The sequence below is a fragment of the Plectrocnemia conspersa genome, unplaced genomic scaffold (genome assembly GCF_051122295.1).
Source record: "Plectrocnemia conspersa isolate PC_06_02 unplaced genomic scaffold, ASM5112229v1 ptg000014l, whole genome shotgun sequence".
Taxonomy (NCBI): domain Eukaryota; kingdom Metazoa; phylum Arthropoda; class Insecta; order Trichoptera; family Polycentropodidae; genus Plectrocnemia; species Plectrocnemia conspersa.
The window spans coordinates 30,211,681-30,233,839 of record NW_028277178.1 but is presented as its reverse complement, the minus strand read 5'-3'; the positions used below and the strand labels follow the sequence as shown (position 1 = coordinate 30,233,839).

Below are 22,159 nucleotides of genomic sequence, written 5' to 3'. Positions count from 1 at the left end.
ACAACTCAATGTTAAATAGAAACAACTAGGCTCTATAAAATATCTTCAATTAAATTGGTAAGGAACGTTAAAATTTTTGCTATTATGTTGTCTGTTTCTTAACACATTGAATACCGTGTGCACAAATTTGTGCGTTTCAAAAACCTTGCGTAGCGTCCGTGTGTAAAAATTTGTGCTTTTCGTCATATTAACTTCATATAAAGAAATCACACGTTGAACTGCGTTTTTACGGTAACGCATTCATTTAGTACTTCTAGCTAAAGATGGTAAAAATATTATAATAACTAAAATAATTGAAAAAAATCGATACCCGTTATTCCAGAGGCTCTAAACTCAGGGAAAAAATTCGTTTCAACGCAGTGTATACAAATTTTTTTCTATGCATATATCCCACATATCATATATTCGTAACAATTAAATTGGTTTTATTTAAACTATGAATCCTGAACCTAAAAAATATTTTAAAATATTTTTTACACTTTACGGTCAATATAGGCAGAATTTAAAATTTTATCTCTTTTGTGTCTACATACAATTCGAGTCTCTTTTTAACAGTGGCGTCATTTCAGATTTTTTAGCGGAGGGCAAAAGTTGGCCAGTCAGTAGTCGTTTTTAAGATTCATAGTATTTCATTAAAGAACATTTTTATAGCCCGTTTAAAATTCACGTAAAAAGCAATAAAATCGTGCCGTCGCAGTGGGAACGCTTGGTAATTTAGTGTTTATATTTTTTTGCCAATATTACGACTTACATTTATACACCGCATGTAAATAAATAAATAAATATACTCTATATATATATTTATATAAATATAAATATAAAAGTTGAAATCATATAATTTTACTAGCAACTGCTAAATAAATTTTATTTTCATTGGTAAAAATATATATCTACCAGTGAAAATGTATTTTGGTATGATTGCACTAAAATGAGACATTTAAAAAAATATTTTTGGCATTTGGATTTTATTTGAAGGCTAACCCGAGAATTTCTGATTTAGAAGCAGGGACGTCATTTCAGTTTTTTAATATTTATATTTTATAAGTATTCAAATAAATAACATACAGCTTTCTGTATAAATTTAAGGGGAGGGGTGCAAATGGCCCCACCTGCTTTTTTATTATTTACATTTTTTGAACGTATTTATCAATCTGTAATATGAGGTTTCTAACACTTGGACCTACACATACCAACGGTTGAGAATCAATGAAGTAGGTCATTATTATTGATATGATGTATGAGAAACTGGGATCAAAATATGTATGATGCTTCGACACTTTTTCGCTGGCACAGTATCAAAGTTGAACGGCCGTGCAAATATCGCCGCGTAAATCGACCGTAAAGTGTTAAAAATGAAGAAATTACTGTAGAGGTCTCAGAGTTGGATATTTGACGTTTTAAAAATAAGTAACAGTATTTCATCATTATTTATCATAATCTGCATCGTTTTTATTTTTAAAATCTGTATATTTGGTGACTAAAAATTTTTTATTTTATACAATCTTATTATCTATTACGCAATCTACAGTTTGAAATTTATTAATTTTACCATTGTAAATAGAAAAAAACAATCATTACGAAACCCTACTTTAAATTTTACGTTAAATTATTAATTATTTACAAAGTTATTGTGTTTTAATAAAATTAGTTTCGGTTCTTATTTTCGCAAATAAGCTCGGCCGCACGGATGCATTTTTAGGACAAAAGCCTGGAATGCAAAGAACGCATATTTTCTATTCCATAAAAAATGATGTGATAAAATCACTGATTGCGCTGAAAATGAAATTTCATAGGCATATCGCTTAGCTATTATTTTTTAAATTTATTTCTGTTGACACACTCAAAAGTCGTTTTAATACAAAACTTATCTGACTCAATTTATTACTATTACAACATAGTGATGCAAGGTAGTCATCTACCGCACTCACTTAATATTTTTTGTACTGATGTCTGAAACATGGCTAATTAGGGCAGTACTTGGTGTTACAGTTACATAAAAATATTAAACTTTAACTGAATCAAATTAGGTTGATTAAAATAATCTCGTATCATAGCCGTGCCTATATAAATGACTTTTTATTATAAGGTGAGTAACCGTATCAACTAACCCCTTACCACTTAAACCCTATTTCGAAATGCTTTAATGTGATCGTTTATATGGATAATTTACATTTGATTACCCGATGACGTCACGCGTCGCGACGCCTTTTTATGCGTCACCGCAAAAGGTAGCGACAATCGCGTGCTGCCTTATTGCGGTTTCCCATCACGTTTGGCACAGATCGCCCCATCAAAGTTTACAACCAATATAATGTGAGCGTGTTGGCTTGTAAACATTGGGGCTCTGCCTCCAAACAATCTGTCCTGTAAACAACTGCAATATGAAATTTAAAAGCTTGAGTATAATACGTGCCCAACCGACACCAAAAAAAAGTATTGTGCACAACACATGAATTTTTAATGTATGGGCTATGCTGAAATCCTTTTTATTTATTTAATTTTAAAATGTTCACTCAATCAAAATAAATCTGACGTAACTTTTGCACTATAAATTCATCTCTTGGAGCTTACTGCAAAAACCTGTAGGAGTAAAGCCCATGTTTTCTGTGTACACCAAACATATATACATATATGTATATATCATTCGTATACACGTATTAACTTTAGTCCGGCTGAACACACCCATAGTAAGGCTAACGAGCTCTATACTAATCCTACACGAAACTGAGCTCGTTATCTCGCAAATTTTATTAGTGTGTTTGCCATTATGCCTCTTTGATTGTCATTTTTAAAAATTCATTATAAAACATACATTTTATAAAATAAATATCATAGGTTGAAACATATATTTATTCAGTTATTACATAGAAAGTCACTTTATATTATCTTTCTTAAAACATTTCATAAGAGACATCTGTATATTTTATTAAAAAGATAAAAATCTGTCCCTATCTAACAATACACAGTACAAGATCAATACAACTTGATGTCAGTAGATAAAAACAAGAAGCATGTTTCTATCTAGCAAAATGTATTTTTTTATCGTTGAATATTTTTTTTTAATTTTGTAGTGCAATTATTTAATATTAAGCAAATAACACAAGTCATTACCTTAACCTTTTATTTTACTTTATTTTTTTTTAAAATGCGTTTTTATTTAAAGTACAACTTATATTTATAGAGTTAGAGTTTGTAATTTATTATTATTATTTTTTTGATTAAAAAGTAAACGGCAATATTTTACACAAAATAAAGGGCAATATTTTATAAAAACGGGAATCACTACAAATTGTATTTGACGTGATTAGTAAGATATGTTTTTTTATTTAAATGAAATTTTAAAGCCTGCCTGCAGCAAAAATATTTAGTCATGAGATTATTACTGATTTATTACACCCATTTTTAAGTATACTAAAGTATATTTATTTCCATTAGTCTGTGCCTATTTTGCCAGAATTACCTTTAAAACTTAAATTTTATATTCATAATATAAATATAATTATATTATTTTAAAATATATTAAATATATTTTATTAAATAAAATTCCTTTATTAATTTAATTTTAAACTTTTTAAATTTAAATTCAATTTTTATAATTAAATATAATTCAATTTCTTTTACTTTAAAAATGTACAAAAAATAATATTTTTAGATTATAAAAGCTAATTAAATATAATTATTGTTTTATTAATTTTTATTTAATTGTACTAAAGAGAAATATTTATATATTAAATTAAATACTTAAAAACGTTTTAATAATTTAATGGTTGTATTTATTCAATTTAAAAACTAACTTATGAAAAAATGTCCAGACGTTATGCCAAGGGACTCACGGATTAACGATCGGTTTACTGACATGGAGATGAAATCATTGATAATTATAGTATATGTTAATAACCCTTTTGTCAAAACGCGTTGCTATTCCTGTTAATAAATTTTCAAAATTAACGTTTGAAAAACCTTAGCATTAGCTTCCCAGCTAAGTGGACCTCCCACAACACAATACGCTAGGTTTTGTTTCTCACGTTTAGCGAGTCAACTTCACTTAAATCTGGTAGAAAAGATTGTTTTGGATTTGCGGATGTACGTTATTGATTTACAAGGTGGTCTAATTGATAAGCATGACAGATAATCTAAACAACCGAGTTCAGCCTTTTTTAAATTATAACCCAAGACAAACTTTGTCGTGGTCTTTTTTAAAATCAGTACATACGACATATTCCCACAAGGCGCGTACTGTGAGATACATTCCTTTTCGCTTGTTCGCGTGTTAAGTGGCGAGAGTGAGTAAGAGATAGGGGGTTGCGAAACGTTCCATTCCCCACGTCCTTATCTCTCACTCACCCTAGCCACTTAACACGCGAGCGATTGAAAGGGAAGGTATCTCACAATACGCGCCTGATTCCCAGACAAAAGATTTTGTTATTGTTTTGGTAAAAAAAATAAGATTAGTGACGGTGACTATACTAATAATCCAGCAAAACTTGCCGATGGTAATTAAAGACGTAACTGTAGATAATAATCTATAGTTCTTGATGCACTATCCGTCACTCTTTTAAGACTTTTTATGCCAACTCTAAGTTGTTCATATCAAATATATAAAGCTGCATAAATTAACGAAAGTAATTTAAAACTGATAAATTGGCCAGCAGACCGACTTGAATTATATTCATAATTAATGTTGAGAAATAGATTTTATTTGTAAGGGTGGAAAAAACTGATAATCCGCAACTGTAAGTTTATAGAATTTCTGCAGCAGTATACAAAATACGCATTAGGTTCTTTACAATAAATAAATAAATAATATTCTTGAATAAATTTAGGCACAGTGAAATACTTTAACAATTTCATCTACTATCGCGTTGTAGCTATTAAACGTTGTTTGCCTAGGAGAAATTCGCCATTTTCGAGTGGTTTAAACACAACTCGATGCAGTAAATATAATTATGCATAATAGTTGTTTGTTTAGCTCTCGCACGAGAGACTTGAAGACTCTATTGTAGAGCAATAAAGCTTTGCTCAGACGCTAAATGGGGTTTCGTCCAATTTCTATATAGATGTAAGCGTTAAGTGAAAGCTCTCATCTAATTTGTAGCCAACTCCTACGCAATACGATTTAATTCAACTGCTATATAGTATATGTACGTTAAATTATATTTGTACGTGTTTTTTAATAATATTAAAGTTAATAGTTTAAAATGGTGTATAATTTTGCTTAACGGGCAACGTAAAAAAACTGCGGCAATTAAAAGTATAAATAAAAAATATAAACGCTGTAGCGGAAGCGGAAAGGCAGATATAATTTTTAAACTGGCAACAATAAAACTGGCAACGAAACTTTCATTACATTTTCCTAGCAAAACGAGGGCATAATTTAATATAGTGAGCGTGGTGTGGCATGAATTGAATTATATACCTAGTGTTTGTTTCATTTAAGAAGTTAATTATAGATCAGTTGTATTAATATAGTTATTTGGTAATTTTATCAAACTTTTTAAATATTCACTAGGAATTAATTTTATACTATTTATAAAATAATAAGCCAACAAGATAATTTTATTTATTTAAAATTCTATTTTTTCTGATAAAGGCTTAACAATTTGAACAAAACCGATAATTGACAAAAAACCATTTCTGAATTCAACTTATTTTTACCAATTAATTGTTAGCTTATACCATATTTTTTGCGACTAGTCTGTGATACAATTAATTAGTGACTCTGTATCAATCGATCAACATTGACATCCTGTCCAGACAAATGAGATTATAATAACCATAAAAAAATATGTAGACGTCTGCAAAAAAGTGTTTCAAAGTCATAAGCGATTCGATCTTATGCTGTCTCAACTAAAACGTCTGGTTGCGTTAACGTATCATATAAATAAAAATAATTATTTAATCTTGTGTTAAACCTAAGTTCGGCGTTAAATTTCACATCAAGGAGCATTAACTACCGTTTGAGATTAAACTGCAATCTATTGAATCACTTCTACTGCATTAAATTGCAAGTGAGCTCGCGTAAAAGTTTATATACCGAACAGCGCAAACTCAACTAATAAATAGATCCATACATTAGATAGATAAAGTCGCGGGTTTAACGGCGTAATTTATAAGCGCAGTTAAACTGACGGATTTTTAACTTTGAACCCATTGTAGGGAGGAAAACAATTAAATCGCCAAGAGCATGGGCGTCGTAACAACTCAATCGTTTTATATTTATAGTTATAATTACGGATCGCAGTTACGATTACCGACACACAAATTGTTATAATTGCTTAATAACAGGCTTTCTTGTATGCACACAGACCCTTTTTGTTTTAACATCGTGATTATTTACAGTTGTTTTACGAACGATACAAAAGTGTATGCACGTACCCTTTTCGGACCTGATAAAATTTTATTTCGTTTGATAATACAAAATGTCCGATAGGTATTTCTGGCCTTTATTATAGGAATTTAGAGCAAGGTGTCGATGTAATTAAACCAACCGGTTTAGCTCCCTGGCTTATCGCGTGAAACGAAAGGTTACGGTCACTAAAATTAAAGATAAATACAATTTTGTAATGTTACGATACGGAAATAAAACTTGGGTTACAATCCGGCGTAATCGAAATAGGCATTTAAAATTTATCTTCTAAATAGATGGATTGAATAAAATATACACTCTAACGTGTTAAGGTTTAAAGTGCAATAGGAATGATTTATAAGCTTTTGCGTAGCGCCAATTTTTGATAGTAAAATATTCATAATATACTTAGATAAAATACAAATACTCTAAAAATATATTTTATTATTAAATTACAATATTTTATTAATATAAAAATACAAATTATAAAGAAAGTTTGAGTTTAAAAAAAATCGCAACATATGGATTTTTTGTGTATTTATTTTTAAGCGATTTAATTATTTTTCATAAAGAATTTAGTATTTTAGATTTACGTGCCTTTAATTTGTATTAAATGATTTATATTCTATCACGAATATCATTAGTCAATTGATTTATTGAAGATAGTTTTTTGCTGTCTTATTTTATTTTTATTTAAGAGTTCGATATATTTATGTATATTTTAACGCGTGGGTACTAATGATATTTTAGCTATTACGGTTGTTTAATAATGAATTTCGTCATCGATTGTATTAAATGAAGTGTAGTATGAGTAAAAAAATATATGAAACCATCCTACAACGTTATAAAGCAAAACTTAGCATTGCTTTCAATCATATGTCTAATAAATGTCACATTAAAAAAAACAATTTGGCAGTAACTGCCTTACTGTTTTTAATAAAAATCTCATATATTTACAATATTTTCAAAGGCATTCTAATAACATAAATATTCTGCTGATTATACTAAAAAAGCAAATAATATCAAAAAAATGTGAATAAATCGAGAAATACTCGTTTTATAAATTAATCAATACAACAGTTTTTTCTTAAATGTCGATTCGTGTTAAACTTTAATATACCAAAATAATTCGATTTGTCACAAACAATTGTGAAAGGTTTTTATAAACTCAACCTATATGTTTTTCAAGGCACAATAAATATATTTAGCACCTTTATAGATAGATATGTTTGTAATATTAAAATAAAACAATACATATAGATAAATTAAGTACTTTTAAAGTTTTAATATCTACTCGGTAGCAACAAACTACACACTAAATTTTGCATATTATCTAAATATACTAAGTTTACTACTACCAATCTATTAGAGAAATAAATAAATAGCTTTGACAAAGTGCGATTTGTTTGTCATACAGTGTTGATTTGCAATATCGTTTAAAAATAAATAATATACACAAAAAATCACCAGTTAATTCGATTTGTCACAAACAATTATTTGTTACATACCAGTCACGTGTGTGACATAATAAACGTCGAGCATGTCAAAAACACTCGTATGCATGTGTCATATTGAAATTTACCTTTAATAGTATCGTGACATATGTTGTTTTTTCTATCGTTTCGCGTGCATCGTGTTTATGGGTTATGACCACGCCGCGACTAGTTCATAACTTATTTATATTAATCTGGAAACCCCATGACGGGGTGCACGAGACCCCCCAGTAGTGACCCAAACCGTGAGTTGCAAAATCCGTCGAGGAAATTTTCTAAATGAATATTGAGACCCACACGAATGAAGATTGAACGGGAAACACAATATGAGTTCGCCTCCACAGTATCACTTTCACGTTTCCACTCGGATCGTATTTTATATTGTGTACATGCATGTACGTAAACGGTCAAATGTGAGATGTTCATCTGCTACAAGGTGTTCAGGAATGCGAAAATGATATTTACATTTTTTTGACGTCTATGTAGAATCTATAAGGAATATACACCCACGAGAATGTTTTCAAATACAGTGAATATATGAATATGTTTTAGAATACCATATCGGGGGTAAAATTGTTTTTTTTTATGGTTATCTGCATATATCTTAAGACAGGTTTTTTTCGTTTATTGTGTCCTTAGATAGGTCGTGTAGTATTCTTTAATGTATGCATAAGCAATGTATTTTTAAGCTACATTTTTTAAACAGATATGTAATTTGTTTTACACTGTTTGATAACTTTTACTTTTTTTCATCGAGTAAGTGGTGATGACGAGTGGGATCATTCGGTTCATCCTTTGGTGGCAATTTGAGGGCGACCATGCGATGATGACAAAGGATACGTACAACATGTTTCTAGGCGTTTATAATCAATATATTAATTATAATTTTTTCTAGATTTGCAATTTAGAAAAAAATAGTATTACAGGTGTAATAAATTGTTTGTATAATCAGATTTTATTTTTTGTAGTTAGCGCGCTCTTCTTATTAAATATCGGTTTAATAGCCGCAATGGCAGTAAGATCTTTAGAACAAAATTTTAAAATACGTATTTTAAATTCAAGTCTTAAATCCAGATATAAAACCAAGTATTAAACGCTGAATTTATATTTTACGTTACTGTGGAAAGGCGATATCGAAGTTTTTTGGATCTTTTTTATTTTGGTTAATGTCATTATTTTTATTAAAAATAAATAAACAAGTCCAAATATGTATTACATTAAACAGTTGTCTTTTCATTTACCCGAAGGGCCTAACTCTGACCATCACTTCATTTAGTTTGATTAATTGTGAGCAGTACTTAGTGGAATGAATAATTTAGTTTGGTGACGGCAGCTTGTAGTATACGATACATCTTACTAGATACACAGCATTACCTTATTTGAGTGCAATTCAGCTTATAGAATAATCTGTACTGATTCACTCTATTGTGGCCATAATTTATTGACTAACAATAATGCACTAAATTAATTCTTAATCGCCAATGGTAAATCAGATAAAAAACTTGTTTTTATTGCAATATTAATAGTAATGATTTTCGTGCAGAAATTTGATCCACTATTTTTTCATCTCTCAATTGATGGACTTTTTGAGCATTCCAAGCATGACTAATCTCGCGTGGTATTATTTTCTCGTTGTATTTTTATTTTTATTTTTAATACATATAATATATTCTATATAACCTGAAAATAGTTCATTATTAAACATATGTAGGACCTAGCTCGATTTTAATTAATCATTACAATATTTACTGTGATAATAATTGAAGAAAAAAAATTTTTAATTTTTTAATTTTACAAGGTCTTTATTTTCATAATTCATATAAATGTTTTCAACGTACATGCTTCTGTATAACGTAGCTTACCTGCCAAATACCATGTGTTAGATATATTAGACAACTAGATACATAAACTTTTGCAAATGGTTTTAGCTATCTGTCTAATGTATTTATTGTATATCTCCCCAATCTATAAAACAGTACACATCTTTGAAAACATAGAGAGAAACACAGAATTCTGAACAAACGTCATCATATTAACTATTATATAATTATCACTTTCGCTTTGTGAAGTATCAAAAAAATCTCATTGCATGTAAAATATTCTATTGATAGTAAAATTATTGCAGTAAAATTGCATTCAACGAATCACTAAATTAAAAGTCCAACTTATCACAATTTCTGCAATGTTAATATAAAAATAGCCACTACTACTATGAGGCACAATATATACATATATTATCTACATATAAACCTTTTTTAATATCTGAAACGCATATTATATTAATCTTTCATTTACGTATATCGCAAAAATATTTATATTTAAGAAATACTTTAGCAAAAATATGCGCCAAGAACACAGTCGTCTAAAGTAGTTATTACAGTTTTAAACTTATAATTGTATTTAAGTAGAAAAAACCTTTACAAAATCTCAATTATTGATATTATTCTTAAATGAAAAAATAAATCGACTAAGATGAAACTTTTTCTCAATCTCATAATGATGAATTTGAATAAACATATCGTAGAGCTCATGTTCAAAAGGGTTGCTGCCATTGCAATCTATGTATGTTAAAATGAATTACTTGGATTTTATTTTGTTTTAATAAAAATATGTTTAGCAGAAAGAAAATAACATTTTGTAAAAATACAGTTTTTTTGATTTATTAAGTATGTTTTTTTTAATGGTATATTTTATTTTTACAATAAACATACGCTCGTCTATTTACGGACTGTTACTTAATAGTGTCCATTCAGTATATCCGGACAATATAACGCGCGTTCGCATTGTCGGCTCTAAAACGACGACTTCATTCCATAAAACGACGGAAATAATTCAAACGGTATAAATTATCGTATCTCACTTAGAGGGCCACTACTATACTGATACTCTTCTAAACATGGATATATCTAGTAAGCCCTGCGGCGACCTCCTCAAAGCCCGTTTGATAAATGTGTTTTGATTTTTGATAATACCCCCCAACAAAAGACCAACAGGCCTTGCACACATATACACACACATACAGACATTCAATCACATAAATCTATTTAATCGCGATCCTGAAATACACATTCAGATACCGTTTAATCAAATACGAGAACGAAAACAATTTATACGCACAAACGTGTACTGAGAGTATAAAAACATAGCGACATTTCAATGTTATTACTTGCTTAAGCTATTTTATAATAATGCGTTGAATAAATAAAAAAATAAGTTAATAAAATATATATTAAAATATTTGTTATAAAAAATGTTATCAAGCAAATATTTTTTATCGTAGCCGTAATAAATAATAAAAATTAATTAAACAAAATGAAATGTATATTTTATAACATATTTTTTTATTGTATCACTTTGCTTTGAATTTGATTATACATACATAATCAATAAAATAAAATGTCTCTTAGCCTTTGATCCCGTAACGTGGGAACTATTTCATTACTTTTGGGATTTAAAGATTTTTTAATGCTCATTACATATTCACTGTATAAAAAATATAAAGATCTATACGCACTGTGAATATAGACTCACACACGCACACGTACCCATAGGTACGACATGACACATACCGATATAAAGTATTATTACTTTTATAATTACAAGTGTTCGTTATCGTATTCGTATAAAACAGTGGTTTAGTTTTTCTAAATTTTGGCTTTTTTTAAAATAATAATCTATTTGTATTTTTCTTGTATTTAATATATTTTATTACAATTTTTTCACAATTTATTCTGCATATCTACTGTGCAAACAAAAATATTAAAATATTATTAATTTATGTATAATGTAAAATATAATACATACTTTTTTTCGTGTATTTTCTGTTCCACGAATACTATACTACTATAAAATTCCAAATATATCATTAAATTTGTGTTTTTTTAAAAGTTTGCAAACTGAAGTTAGATCAACCTTCATTATAAATAAAAATATTTTTCTAAATACATTTTTACTATTTTTATAGAATACCTTGTCCGCTAAAATTTAATAAAAGTAATAACAAAGTTACTATTTTTTTAAATGTTTTTGAAACAATATAGAGGACTAGGCTGGCTGTAAAACTTAGCTGAAATAATTAAAATATATGTCATTATTAAATTGGTATAAATAGTACATTTTCTACAACTTTATTGTGGCAGCCCTTATATGGTCCTAAGTGACGCCCTATTGTTTGCGCAAAATTTGAACGACTAAAATAAATATTTTATTTAACATTGGTTACTTTAAATTATAATTATAATAATAATGTAATCGTTTTTAATAAGTTGCCTTGGTTTTTAAAGCTTATATTAAACTTTCTCCTCTTATTTCGTGCGGTGCTACGAGTCCATCATATGATAGGCGTTGAAAGGTTAAGTTTTTATTTTCAAGAATGACGAATTAAATTAGTTTGTTTTAAAATGAAATAATAAATTTTATCTTTTTTTAATTGATAGGTTATTTAGGCCCACCTGTATATGATATAAATTTTCATTGTATGATGAGAACAATTTGAAATAGAATTTATTTTAATTTTATAAACGCGAGTAGAATATTTTATTTCCAAAAATATTTTTTTCTTCCTTATTATGTAATCATTGTGCTAATATATTCCATGTTAGCTAGCTTGTATTGAAAGTAATGGGATACAATAATGAAAAAAATCGTAATGATATTTTAATTTATTACGACGCGCAATGTAAATGGCGGACTGCATTTTTATGATATTAAATCATAGCCTCGAGCGAGTAATTGTTTCGGGCAAATAAAAATAAATTGTCGGAACGAATCCATAACTCTCATGTGGTATGATAATAATATAATGAGATTTCATTCACAAAAAATGTATTATATACATACAATATAATAAAAGGTAGCCGGTATTTACCTGAGGGGATGACATTTTTTTTCACAAACAAATAATAGAACCGAGTTTCATTGTATATTCCGACCCCTTTAAACACCTCTTAAACTGTTTTAAAAACATTGTATATAATATAAAACCCGTGAAATAACCCAATATACCTGGTGGCACAATGTGGATATAATTTTTTTTCGGTTTTGTGTTTAGGTATAATGCGAATGTGTGTGTGTTTTCCCCTCGGCAAAGGAACGGGGGGATAACTTTCTTACCCCAACTTTTGTGGGCGAAGTTGAGCGAAATACGTCGAGAGCGTACGAGACTATAGAGTACGTACCAAAAGTTGCGGTCTGCTACTTCCTGCTAAGCTTTCAGACAGTCGAGTTTGGCCTCCTGCTAGGAGCAGTCGTGTCGCGCGCTCTCTTGGTCTTTGCGCGTCGACTTCGTAAACACGAGTGCGAAACATCAAACTTTTCGACTGTAAACAGATCGATCTTTCTAAAAGTGCATTTGTCGAATCAACAGCAACTATGTGATGATTATATTGGATACAAATTTTATAAAAAAAATGTGTGAAGTGCGGTTTTTGACCTATCAAATAAAACATGTTTACCCTCGGGGACAGTTGTGACATAATCGCTTATTAAATACTAGACCATGGATAACAACGAGCCGAGCAACCCTTCGGGGTGCAAGTCCAGCAAGCAACCCCCCGCGTCCAAGAATTTGGCATTCAGCTGTAGTCCCAACGGTAGCAGCCCGTTGTTTTTGTACGGACTGTGCATGTTCAGTTTGGTGATTAGCATGTACACGACGTACAGGGGCGGACTGCTCGAGGGCAGAGTTTTCGAGATGGAGGACAGGTTCGCGAGGTTCAGAAGTGAGATGCTGGAGCCGAGTGAACGATTGTTGATGCGTTTGAAGAGGGAGTTCGAGGAGAGGTTCCACAGAAGGATCGCCAGGGAGGCAGTGTCCACGGGGAGGAGACTTCTGGAGGCTGAACTGGAGCAGGAGCAGGCGAGAGGGAATCTCGCCACGCTAATGAGGATCACCAGGGATACCTCCGACTGCAATTGTCCAGCAGGTAGGAAGTTTTTAATGTGTTGTCAACAGTTTATTTTTATTGGTTTCGATTATGGACATCCAATGAATTGCTTATTTCCTAAATATATTGATGTATTTTTTTAAATTAAATGTGTCTAAAATACAATCTTTCTCATTATCTTTTATATCCTACATGTTAAACATGTACATAGTTATTTGTAAAATATCATTTTTTATTATTGTTTAAAATCCTTTTCTCTAGTAATTTTTAATATAGTTTTATACCTTTTAAGTGATACAATTTTTTGCTGTTGAAATAAGCTTGAGTGAAAATTATTTTTTTATATAAAATTACTGCTTAAAATAATCTCAGATTATGATTTGAGATTTATAAAAAAATATTATTTTATGAAACGTCATTGTCTTATATTTTTGTAGATTATTTATTTTTGCCTTATAAGTTTTTAATTAAATCAATATTCATCAATTGTTACCATGCACTTATTTTTATTTTGGCAGATAGTTCTATAAAATGCATTTATTACATTAACTCAGTTTTATACTTTGGTGAAAAAATCTTGTACAAGTAATTTATTTTAAATGAGGTTTTATAATTAAATAAGTATATATTTCATTATGTGAAAATTACCTTAAATAAAAAAAAATAAATAAAAATACTACTTAAAAAGTCACTTACAATAAATATGGCAAAACAAAGTAAAATTTAATTTAACTACTGATTTTTAACAATATGAAAATCTCAAATATTGATGCAGTAAAAAACCTCAGAAATTACTAAATTAAACGCTATTTTATAAAGCAGCCTTGTAACATATTTTGTCGGCACATGAGTTTTGCAATTCAAGTTTTATTCAAACCAATTTTTAACAGTCGTTACTACAATTTAATTTAATTTCTTATTTTATAACTTGATTCTATGATATGTGTTTAGTATATTTAGAATTGTAAGTTATTGATAATTAAGTTAGGTTAATAAGAATAACAACAACTTTTTAAATGAAATAATAAGATTAAAGAATAATATAAATTTAATTTAGTTAAAAATTACTTAAATGAATTTATTATTTTTTTATAGAATATGCCATTTATAAAATTAGTTTAAATAAATTTGCAGAGAAAGTAGAATTTAATTAAATTATTTTTATCACAAGATAATAAAAATCTTGCTTGCAGTAATACATCCTTAAAGATTTATTAAAGAAATGCTTTTTAAGGCAGCACTGTTGTATATCATTAGGTTATGTGTTTTCAATTCTGTTATTTCAATATTTAACATACATTACTAGCAATTTAATTTAGATTTGAAAAATTGTTTTAGGATATGCGATAAATGTATTTAAAAAACTATATTCTCTTAGTAAACATTAGACAATTTTCATCAATTCAAATCTCAGTAAACCTAGAACGTTTGGTTATTGGAGTGAATTTTATATTGCCTAATACATTTGTAAAAACACCGTTGCTCAATTTTATTTATTAAGAGAGTAGTTTTATTATTTTAATATTACGCAAATTTCAATCGGTGAAAAGTCTAAAGTAATGAATTATATTTTGTATATAAATAATACAATTTATTTAATTTAAATGCATTTGGCAGAGAAAAGTAAAATTTAATGAAATAAATAATATTTTAACAAAATAAAATCGCAACGAAGTAGTAAAATAAAATTATTATTGTTATAAATATTATATAACGTCACTGCTTTGATCTATTTTTTGCCACACATTAAGTTCTGTTTTAATTATTTCAATACTTTGCAATCTTAACAATAAATATATTGTTACTGATTTTAAGATATGGATTTGCTACATTTATAAAGACAATTTTAAAGAAAACATATCTTTAAAATATTTATTTCAAAAAGTAAATTTCTACTTATTTGGTATTCTTCTCTCAAAAAAAATTTTTTTTAAATTATTTATTTTAAATTAGTAAAATAATAAATATACTTTTTCGTAAAATTTTGCTAAACTAAATATATTTTTAGGAATATATAATATATAAAATGCATTTGGCAAAACAAATATAAATTTAATTAATTGACTGGTATTAGTATCAAATATAATATTGACTCTTTGTGATAAATATCAGAAGATTTATGAATTTTATTAAAATATTAAAAAATAAATAAATGTTAATTTATGAAATTATATGTTAAATGCTTTCTAAAGCTATTTATTAAAAATAAAAAAAATATATTCGGTAAAAATTTGCTAAGTAAATTATAGCAGTGATATTTTTATAGTACAATTATTAGACAATATAATAGTAAACTTTTAAATTGTTATTGAGTAAATAGTTTTTGATAAAGTGGCAAAAAACATATATAAATATTATATACAAAATTAAAATATTAGTTTAGAAGATTTTATATTTCTTACTACAAAATTTTTCATTGTATAAAATTAAATTAAAATATTTAGGTACAAATCGAGTACAACATATATATTAATTGCTAAAAAATTTTTGTATTTCAATAAAATAATATTTCAAATTCGTCGAATTGATCGTGTCTATTTTATAAAAGATTTTACATATGTAAGTATATGGATGAACTAACAATACAATTACTTTTTAGAGCAATATGGACATATGTTAATTATTAGCCATTTTACATATAAAAAACAATCAAACTGTAGCATTGTGATTTTGCAAAAGATTTCCTATTTTAGGTGTGTTTAATAACTTGTTTTCCACATAAATATGAATAAATACAGATAGTATACTTTAAGCTTATCAATCGAAAAATACATACATTTACTTTTGTAATAAAAAAACTAAAATAACAATAAGGTAAAAAAAGACACTGTATGACTTCTTTGAACCAATAACACAAACATTTTCTTCACTTAAATACAGATATTGGTAATACTGTGTTGAATTATGATAGTTTAATGTCTTTTTGTTTTCATTCTTTAGAATTGTAGTATTTCTTTAAGCCAATAACACTGACAAATATCTAATATAAAAAAAATACGATTTTTTGTCTGAAATTATGTGACTGTTAAAATTGTAATATTAAAAAATATCCTTAAACTTCAAAGAAATTATGGACTCACATTTCTTAAGAGCCTAGTTATATTTTAATAAATTACAATATTCAAGATTCTATATTAAACTTCAAAGTTAAATATTATTGTTATTTTACTGCATAATAATGTACGTAATTTGTGTTTATAAGGGGTTAATATTATTAGTGCAAAAAACGTTAATGCCACACCGTAATTACCCTAATCGGCTAAATTTAAGCGGCCGCAAACTAACTTTCAATATCTTGGTAACTCGAGCTGAAAATTTCACCGTCATTAAACACAGTGACGCGCTTATAAATTATTTTACGTCATAATTCACTAAAAGTGTCAAATAAATTACAGCAGCACTGTACCGTTATAGTTAAAATTTATATTATATTATTTTTATTATTAACATTGATCATAATAATCTGTAAAAAGGGTATTGCTTGAAATTATATACAATACAATATCGAACAGATGTATGGATTATGTCTATTATGGTTTTCACTGGCTGTCATCGGTCAATTGTCTCAACTGTCTATCTTGGAACATCATCAATAAATTGTGATGTTAACCGAAGCCGTGCTATTCTAGTCTAGATGTAGCTGTCAAGAATGGCGTAAGAGGATTACTTAAAAACAATATTACTGAAACGAAGACATGCTACAAAACTCAATCTCACTTATCATGATAATCCTTAGTTAATAATATCATTTCATGATTTAGAAAATATAATTTTATTTTATAAATAATTAAGATTTTATTTATTTATTTGAACAGCTTATATAACTTTTTTAGTCGGTAATTATCAATGATTTATCACTCAGCTATAAAATACATAGGTAGCTGTATACTTTTATTGACTAGCAAAGTACTATACGAATGTATATAAATGCTCAATAGATCATAAATAAGTTGTTAAATATTTATTTGCTAACTAAATTATGATTTTGTAACTCGGTTATAAATATTTTGTTTTATGGTGATGCTAATTTGTTTTTTAATACTATTTATATTTATTACGGTTTTTAAAAATAGGTTTTATTACTTAACATATATAAAAATATTATGTTGTTTGTATTAAAATACAGCATGTATTTTTATAATAAGTAATGTTAATGTTATTTTCAGTAACGTCCTTAATTATGGTCTGTTATAATCTCAGGTGTAAAAACTCATTAATGTATATGAAATGTAGTTTAATTTACTTTTTACAATATGTAAAGAGCTAGTTTGTTCTATATAATCACTGAACCACTTTAAATAACCAAAAAATATATATTGCTTGAAAAATGGGTGCCGCACAAATTAAATAATTATTCTCAAATTAAATAATCTCTTATTTTTCCCTATTGAAAAGATGTATTTCTTGAACGTATCATGAATATTTACAATAGAAGAAAAAACTGATTTGCATATTGATGACTTAACTTTTTGGTGACCAAAGTTCAATAAAAAAATTTCAGTTGATAGGTTTTGTTATAAACTATTTAAAACATTGTACTAAATAAAAAGCTTTGCAAATGGGTGCCGCATGAAAAAGAAACACCGTTAAGAAGTTTTTCTTCTTTTACGATTCATTTCTTACTGGTATTAATAGATTCTTATAATAACGGAAGGCACTCTGGATAACAATTGGAAAAGTCAAGTCCTCAGAGCATTTTAAAAAGTCCAAATTCAACCAAAAATTGTTTAAAAAAGTATTTTATCTTAAGTTAATTGTTATGACTTTTTCTTCTACATTATTATATATAGTTGTTTTTTAAATTTTATATCTAAATATAGAAATGAAATTAAAAAAAAATTTTCATTTCTTTTTGTGTTTTCAATAGCCGCTATTTTGAAACAATATAGTGGACCAGGCTGACGAACGAAAATTGCTTAAATTTTATAAGAGATCTATTTATATTTCAAGTATTATGTCAATATAATTAAAACCAACCAATTTAGTCAATATGTTTCAAAGATTCATTTTTCAGATTAGTTTTATCTCAATTTGCAATTAAAATTACGATAGTTTTAAAAAAGCAAAACTATAAAAAAAAAATATTTTAATTTATTTTTATCTTAAAACATTTTTTAAGAACTAACTCCTCTCTCTGGGTATTTGCTTATAAAAGTGTGCATAATATTTAATTAAAATTTTCAATTGATTGAATTATTTTTAACATCTTCTATTTTCTCTCAAGAATATTTCAAAATACACAAATTAAATTTCATTGCAATTTCGATTTCAAAATATATTTTATTAATTTTATTTTTAACGAAGAAATGTTTTTTTTTTGAATAGCTACATCAATTAAATAAAATACAGATTCGGTTAACTAACAAACGGAGTTACTAATTTTTTTAAAACTCTTTACCAAAAAAGTTTAATATCAATATAATTTATTTTATTTTATCAAAAAAGTCGTTATATTTCGCATAAATCACAAAAAAATACTTCTATTTTTAACGTTTTTTTTAAATTTTTAACGAAACTTTGAATTTTTTTTTTTTTAATGGTCGATATTTTGAAAAAAGATAACAGATTAGACTCACAATTTTGCTGAGATATTTACAGGATCTATTTTTAGAATAAATTTATTATTGGTATTATTGAAACTACGGTAGTTACCGTGCCTTTAATGAGATAAAAATCTAAAACATTTTTTTAACTTGTATTTAATTGAAATTTATGTATATATACCTATTTATTTTTTAACCTTGCGCTCACATGAATTGAAAAAAATGTATTTTTAATACATTTATATTTTTGAAAGTTTTTCAACCAGTCTACCTTGCTTTCCTAAATACGTTGCGATTTCTTAATTCTATAAAAAAAAACACTATTTTAAAACAAGATGTTGAATTAAGCTGACTTTTTAATATTTTTTTACCGGAGTTACGAGCATTATGAGTTCCTCTGCAATAGCTTTATTTCTTTAGAAATTCAACTAAAATAACTATTGCGACTTCTTGATGGTCTAAGCGAAAGCATTTTAGGGACCATTAAAAACAGTTAAAAAAATTAAAGGCTTGACAAATGGGTACTGCAGGAACTAAATAAAAAAATCGCTTTTATGTAGTTTTTCATGCGCTTTTTTCTCGACAACAATAATCAATCTGTACTGGCTTAAACTTACCAATATGTTTAAACCAAACAAAATAAACCATTGTTTGGTTATCTGGACTTAATATAAGACATCAAAATCAAAATCGATTAAATTTACAGAACCTTTAAATTTACTTTCTATGGTCAATGCATAAAATAGTGTATTTCTCAACACATAAATATCTGGATATAATAATATTTAAACAACTTTTTTTACCTGCTGCCAAAAGAGCACTTGCAGATTTTATCAACTCTTATACTACCGGAATAAATATAATTATTTATTGCTAAATTGTGTTTATTTTGATATATACATAAAATGTATGTTATTATCAGATAGTAAAAATATTTGTGCTAAGGTAGCTTTATTAAAATCCATTATTCAAAGTATCACAACAATTTTTTGTATGTTACAATAGATTTCGTTACAACTGAATGTATGTATCTTAGCCATCAATTTTCGTCAAATTCACAATTTTTCATCATAATTTATGAAGGGAAAAAAACAATTTGTTTTGCGTTGGAATAAGAAGTAGAAGAAAACATTTTAATTTAGCCTTTCTTTGGGGAGGGCATCGTCGGCGAGGGGGTCGGTTGACAATACTTTGTCCGTATTTAACCCCCGGCACGATTACTTAGACGTGTATTTATGCCTGGATATCACTTTATCAGGCAGTGACAAAAGCACTAACCCTCCACCATAAACAGTATTTACGCCTGAAATTTATCTCCTGCGGGGCTTTTCATGAAATATCAAAGCCGCTATACACCCGGCAAATTGGATAGCGCAATGCTCCGCCGGATTAGTTACATCGAGTGGTATATCCACCACCATCGTGTGGCGTACAGGGGATGGTATTAAAAAAAGAGCTCACTTTCTAGACATGCTAAAAAAGTCATGTCGAATCGAATCAGGGTGGGTGGTTTGGCTGTAAATTATGTTCCAACTCACGACTTACTCGAATACTGTAAATTAGAATCGGAGGTAGATGGGGTGCTAGTGCAGAAAATTCTTTTTGCAGAATTAATATCCAGAGTAGGGTGGATTTTCTATTCTAATTAATCCTCCGTTATTTTAAGATTGCCAATTTCACGCTATGTGAATATCCGAAGTTTAAACAATGCGTTTTGAGGTTTTATATACTTTATAGTGTTTTAATTGCTACTTTAATTTTTATCGATAAGATAAATGTTGAACATTTACAAATTTTAATCACTTTGAAACGTCGCCACTCATTAATATTAAGCAATCGCTTCACGGTAAACACCAATTTATTATATTATAAGTATACAAACGAGTTTGACTGTGTACATACCATATTTTTTTTCACTATTCGCCAGAAACAACGATCTTACGTCGAAATTGCGAATACGAAACGTGTGACCGCAGAATTGCTCGGGGCACCGTGTACCAAAGGCGTCTCCTTTGGATCAAACAAGACACTAAATTTGTTTTCTAAGACATTACAAATTGAGTCAAACTAAACCTGCTTTATCCTGCTATAAAACCTGTAATAAAAAATATATCGCGTCATTTCAACAGACTACTTAATATTGTATTATGAAAAAAATATAAGTAGCAAATATTATTTTTTTTTTCTAAAAGAGCTAGCTTTATATTTATGTAAAATTCAACTTCTATACAAAAAAATGATAGCATATATTTACATAAATTAAATTAGATTTATCTTTTGTATAAAGTGGTTATTTATAAAACAGATTTATTTTTTATACGGCTTTCTCTATATAATATATTATATATTCTCAGAAAATGTTTATTGTTGATTATTTACTCGCACGTATAACAAAATACAGATAGTAGTTTTAAAACCTTACTTAAACCTTATTAGGTATATAAATAAATCCTGGAATTGTTTTTTATGTTTATACTACAAAAAAAATATCTTTTGAAGTATAAATGTATAGATTATCTTAGTAAGATTTTATTAAAAAAAAGATCAAAATATATATATTATAAAAAGCCAAAAGGTGCTGTGACTCACTTCTTGTCAAGCATTTTACTAAAGAAAATTATATTTAATTGGCATTTAATTTCAATTTAAAGCAGCTTTTTCTATGACACGAAGCGCATAAAAAATTTAAAAAAAATTATATGAGCGATTTATTTATTTTAAAATTTATTGCTTGACTGCGATGGCGCCGACACAATTTTATTGCTTTTGACGTAAATTTTTGACTTCTAAGAAAAAAATATTGTTTTTTGCGCTCTCCTATTGACCAAAATTCGGTTTAAATACACTTTGAGCAATACTCGCATATTTATAAATTTTTAAATAAATAAATCT

The 22,159-nt window shown here is 27.7% G+C and overlaps 1 protein-coding gene across 32 annotated transcripts in view; it reads left to right on the top strand.

The window, feature by feature from the left end:
* Positions 1–13,053: 13,053 nt before the first annotated feature.
* Positions 13,054–22,159, top strand: part of LOC148226764 (uncharacterized) — a 240,267-nt gene continuing 231,161 nt past the window's right edge. For 30 of the 32 annotated variants that reach the window (XM_088203853.1, XM_088203857.1, XM_088203867.1 and 27 more), the window contains exon 1: positions 13,057–13,763. In XM_088203853.1, the coding sequence (XP_088059979.1) occupies positions 13,337–13,763 (427 nt within the window). In that variant the 5' untranslated portion in view covers positions 13,057–13,336. Of the gene's footprint in view, positions 13,764–22,159 lie in introns of all 32 variants that reach the window. The other 2 variants (XM_088203868.1, XM_088203861.1) reach the window with 1 other exon arrangement.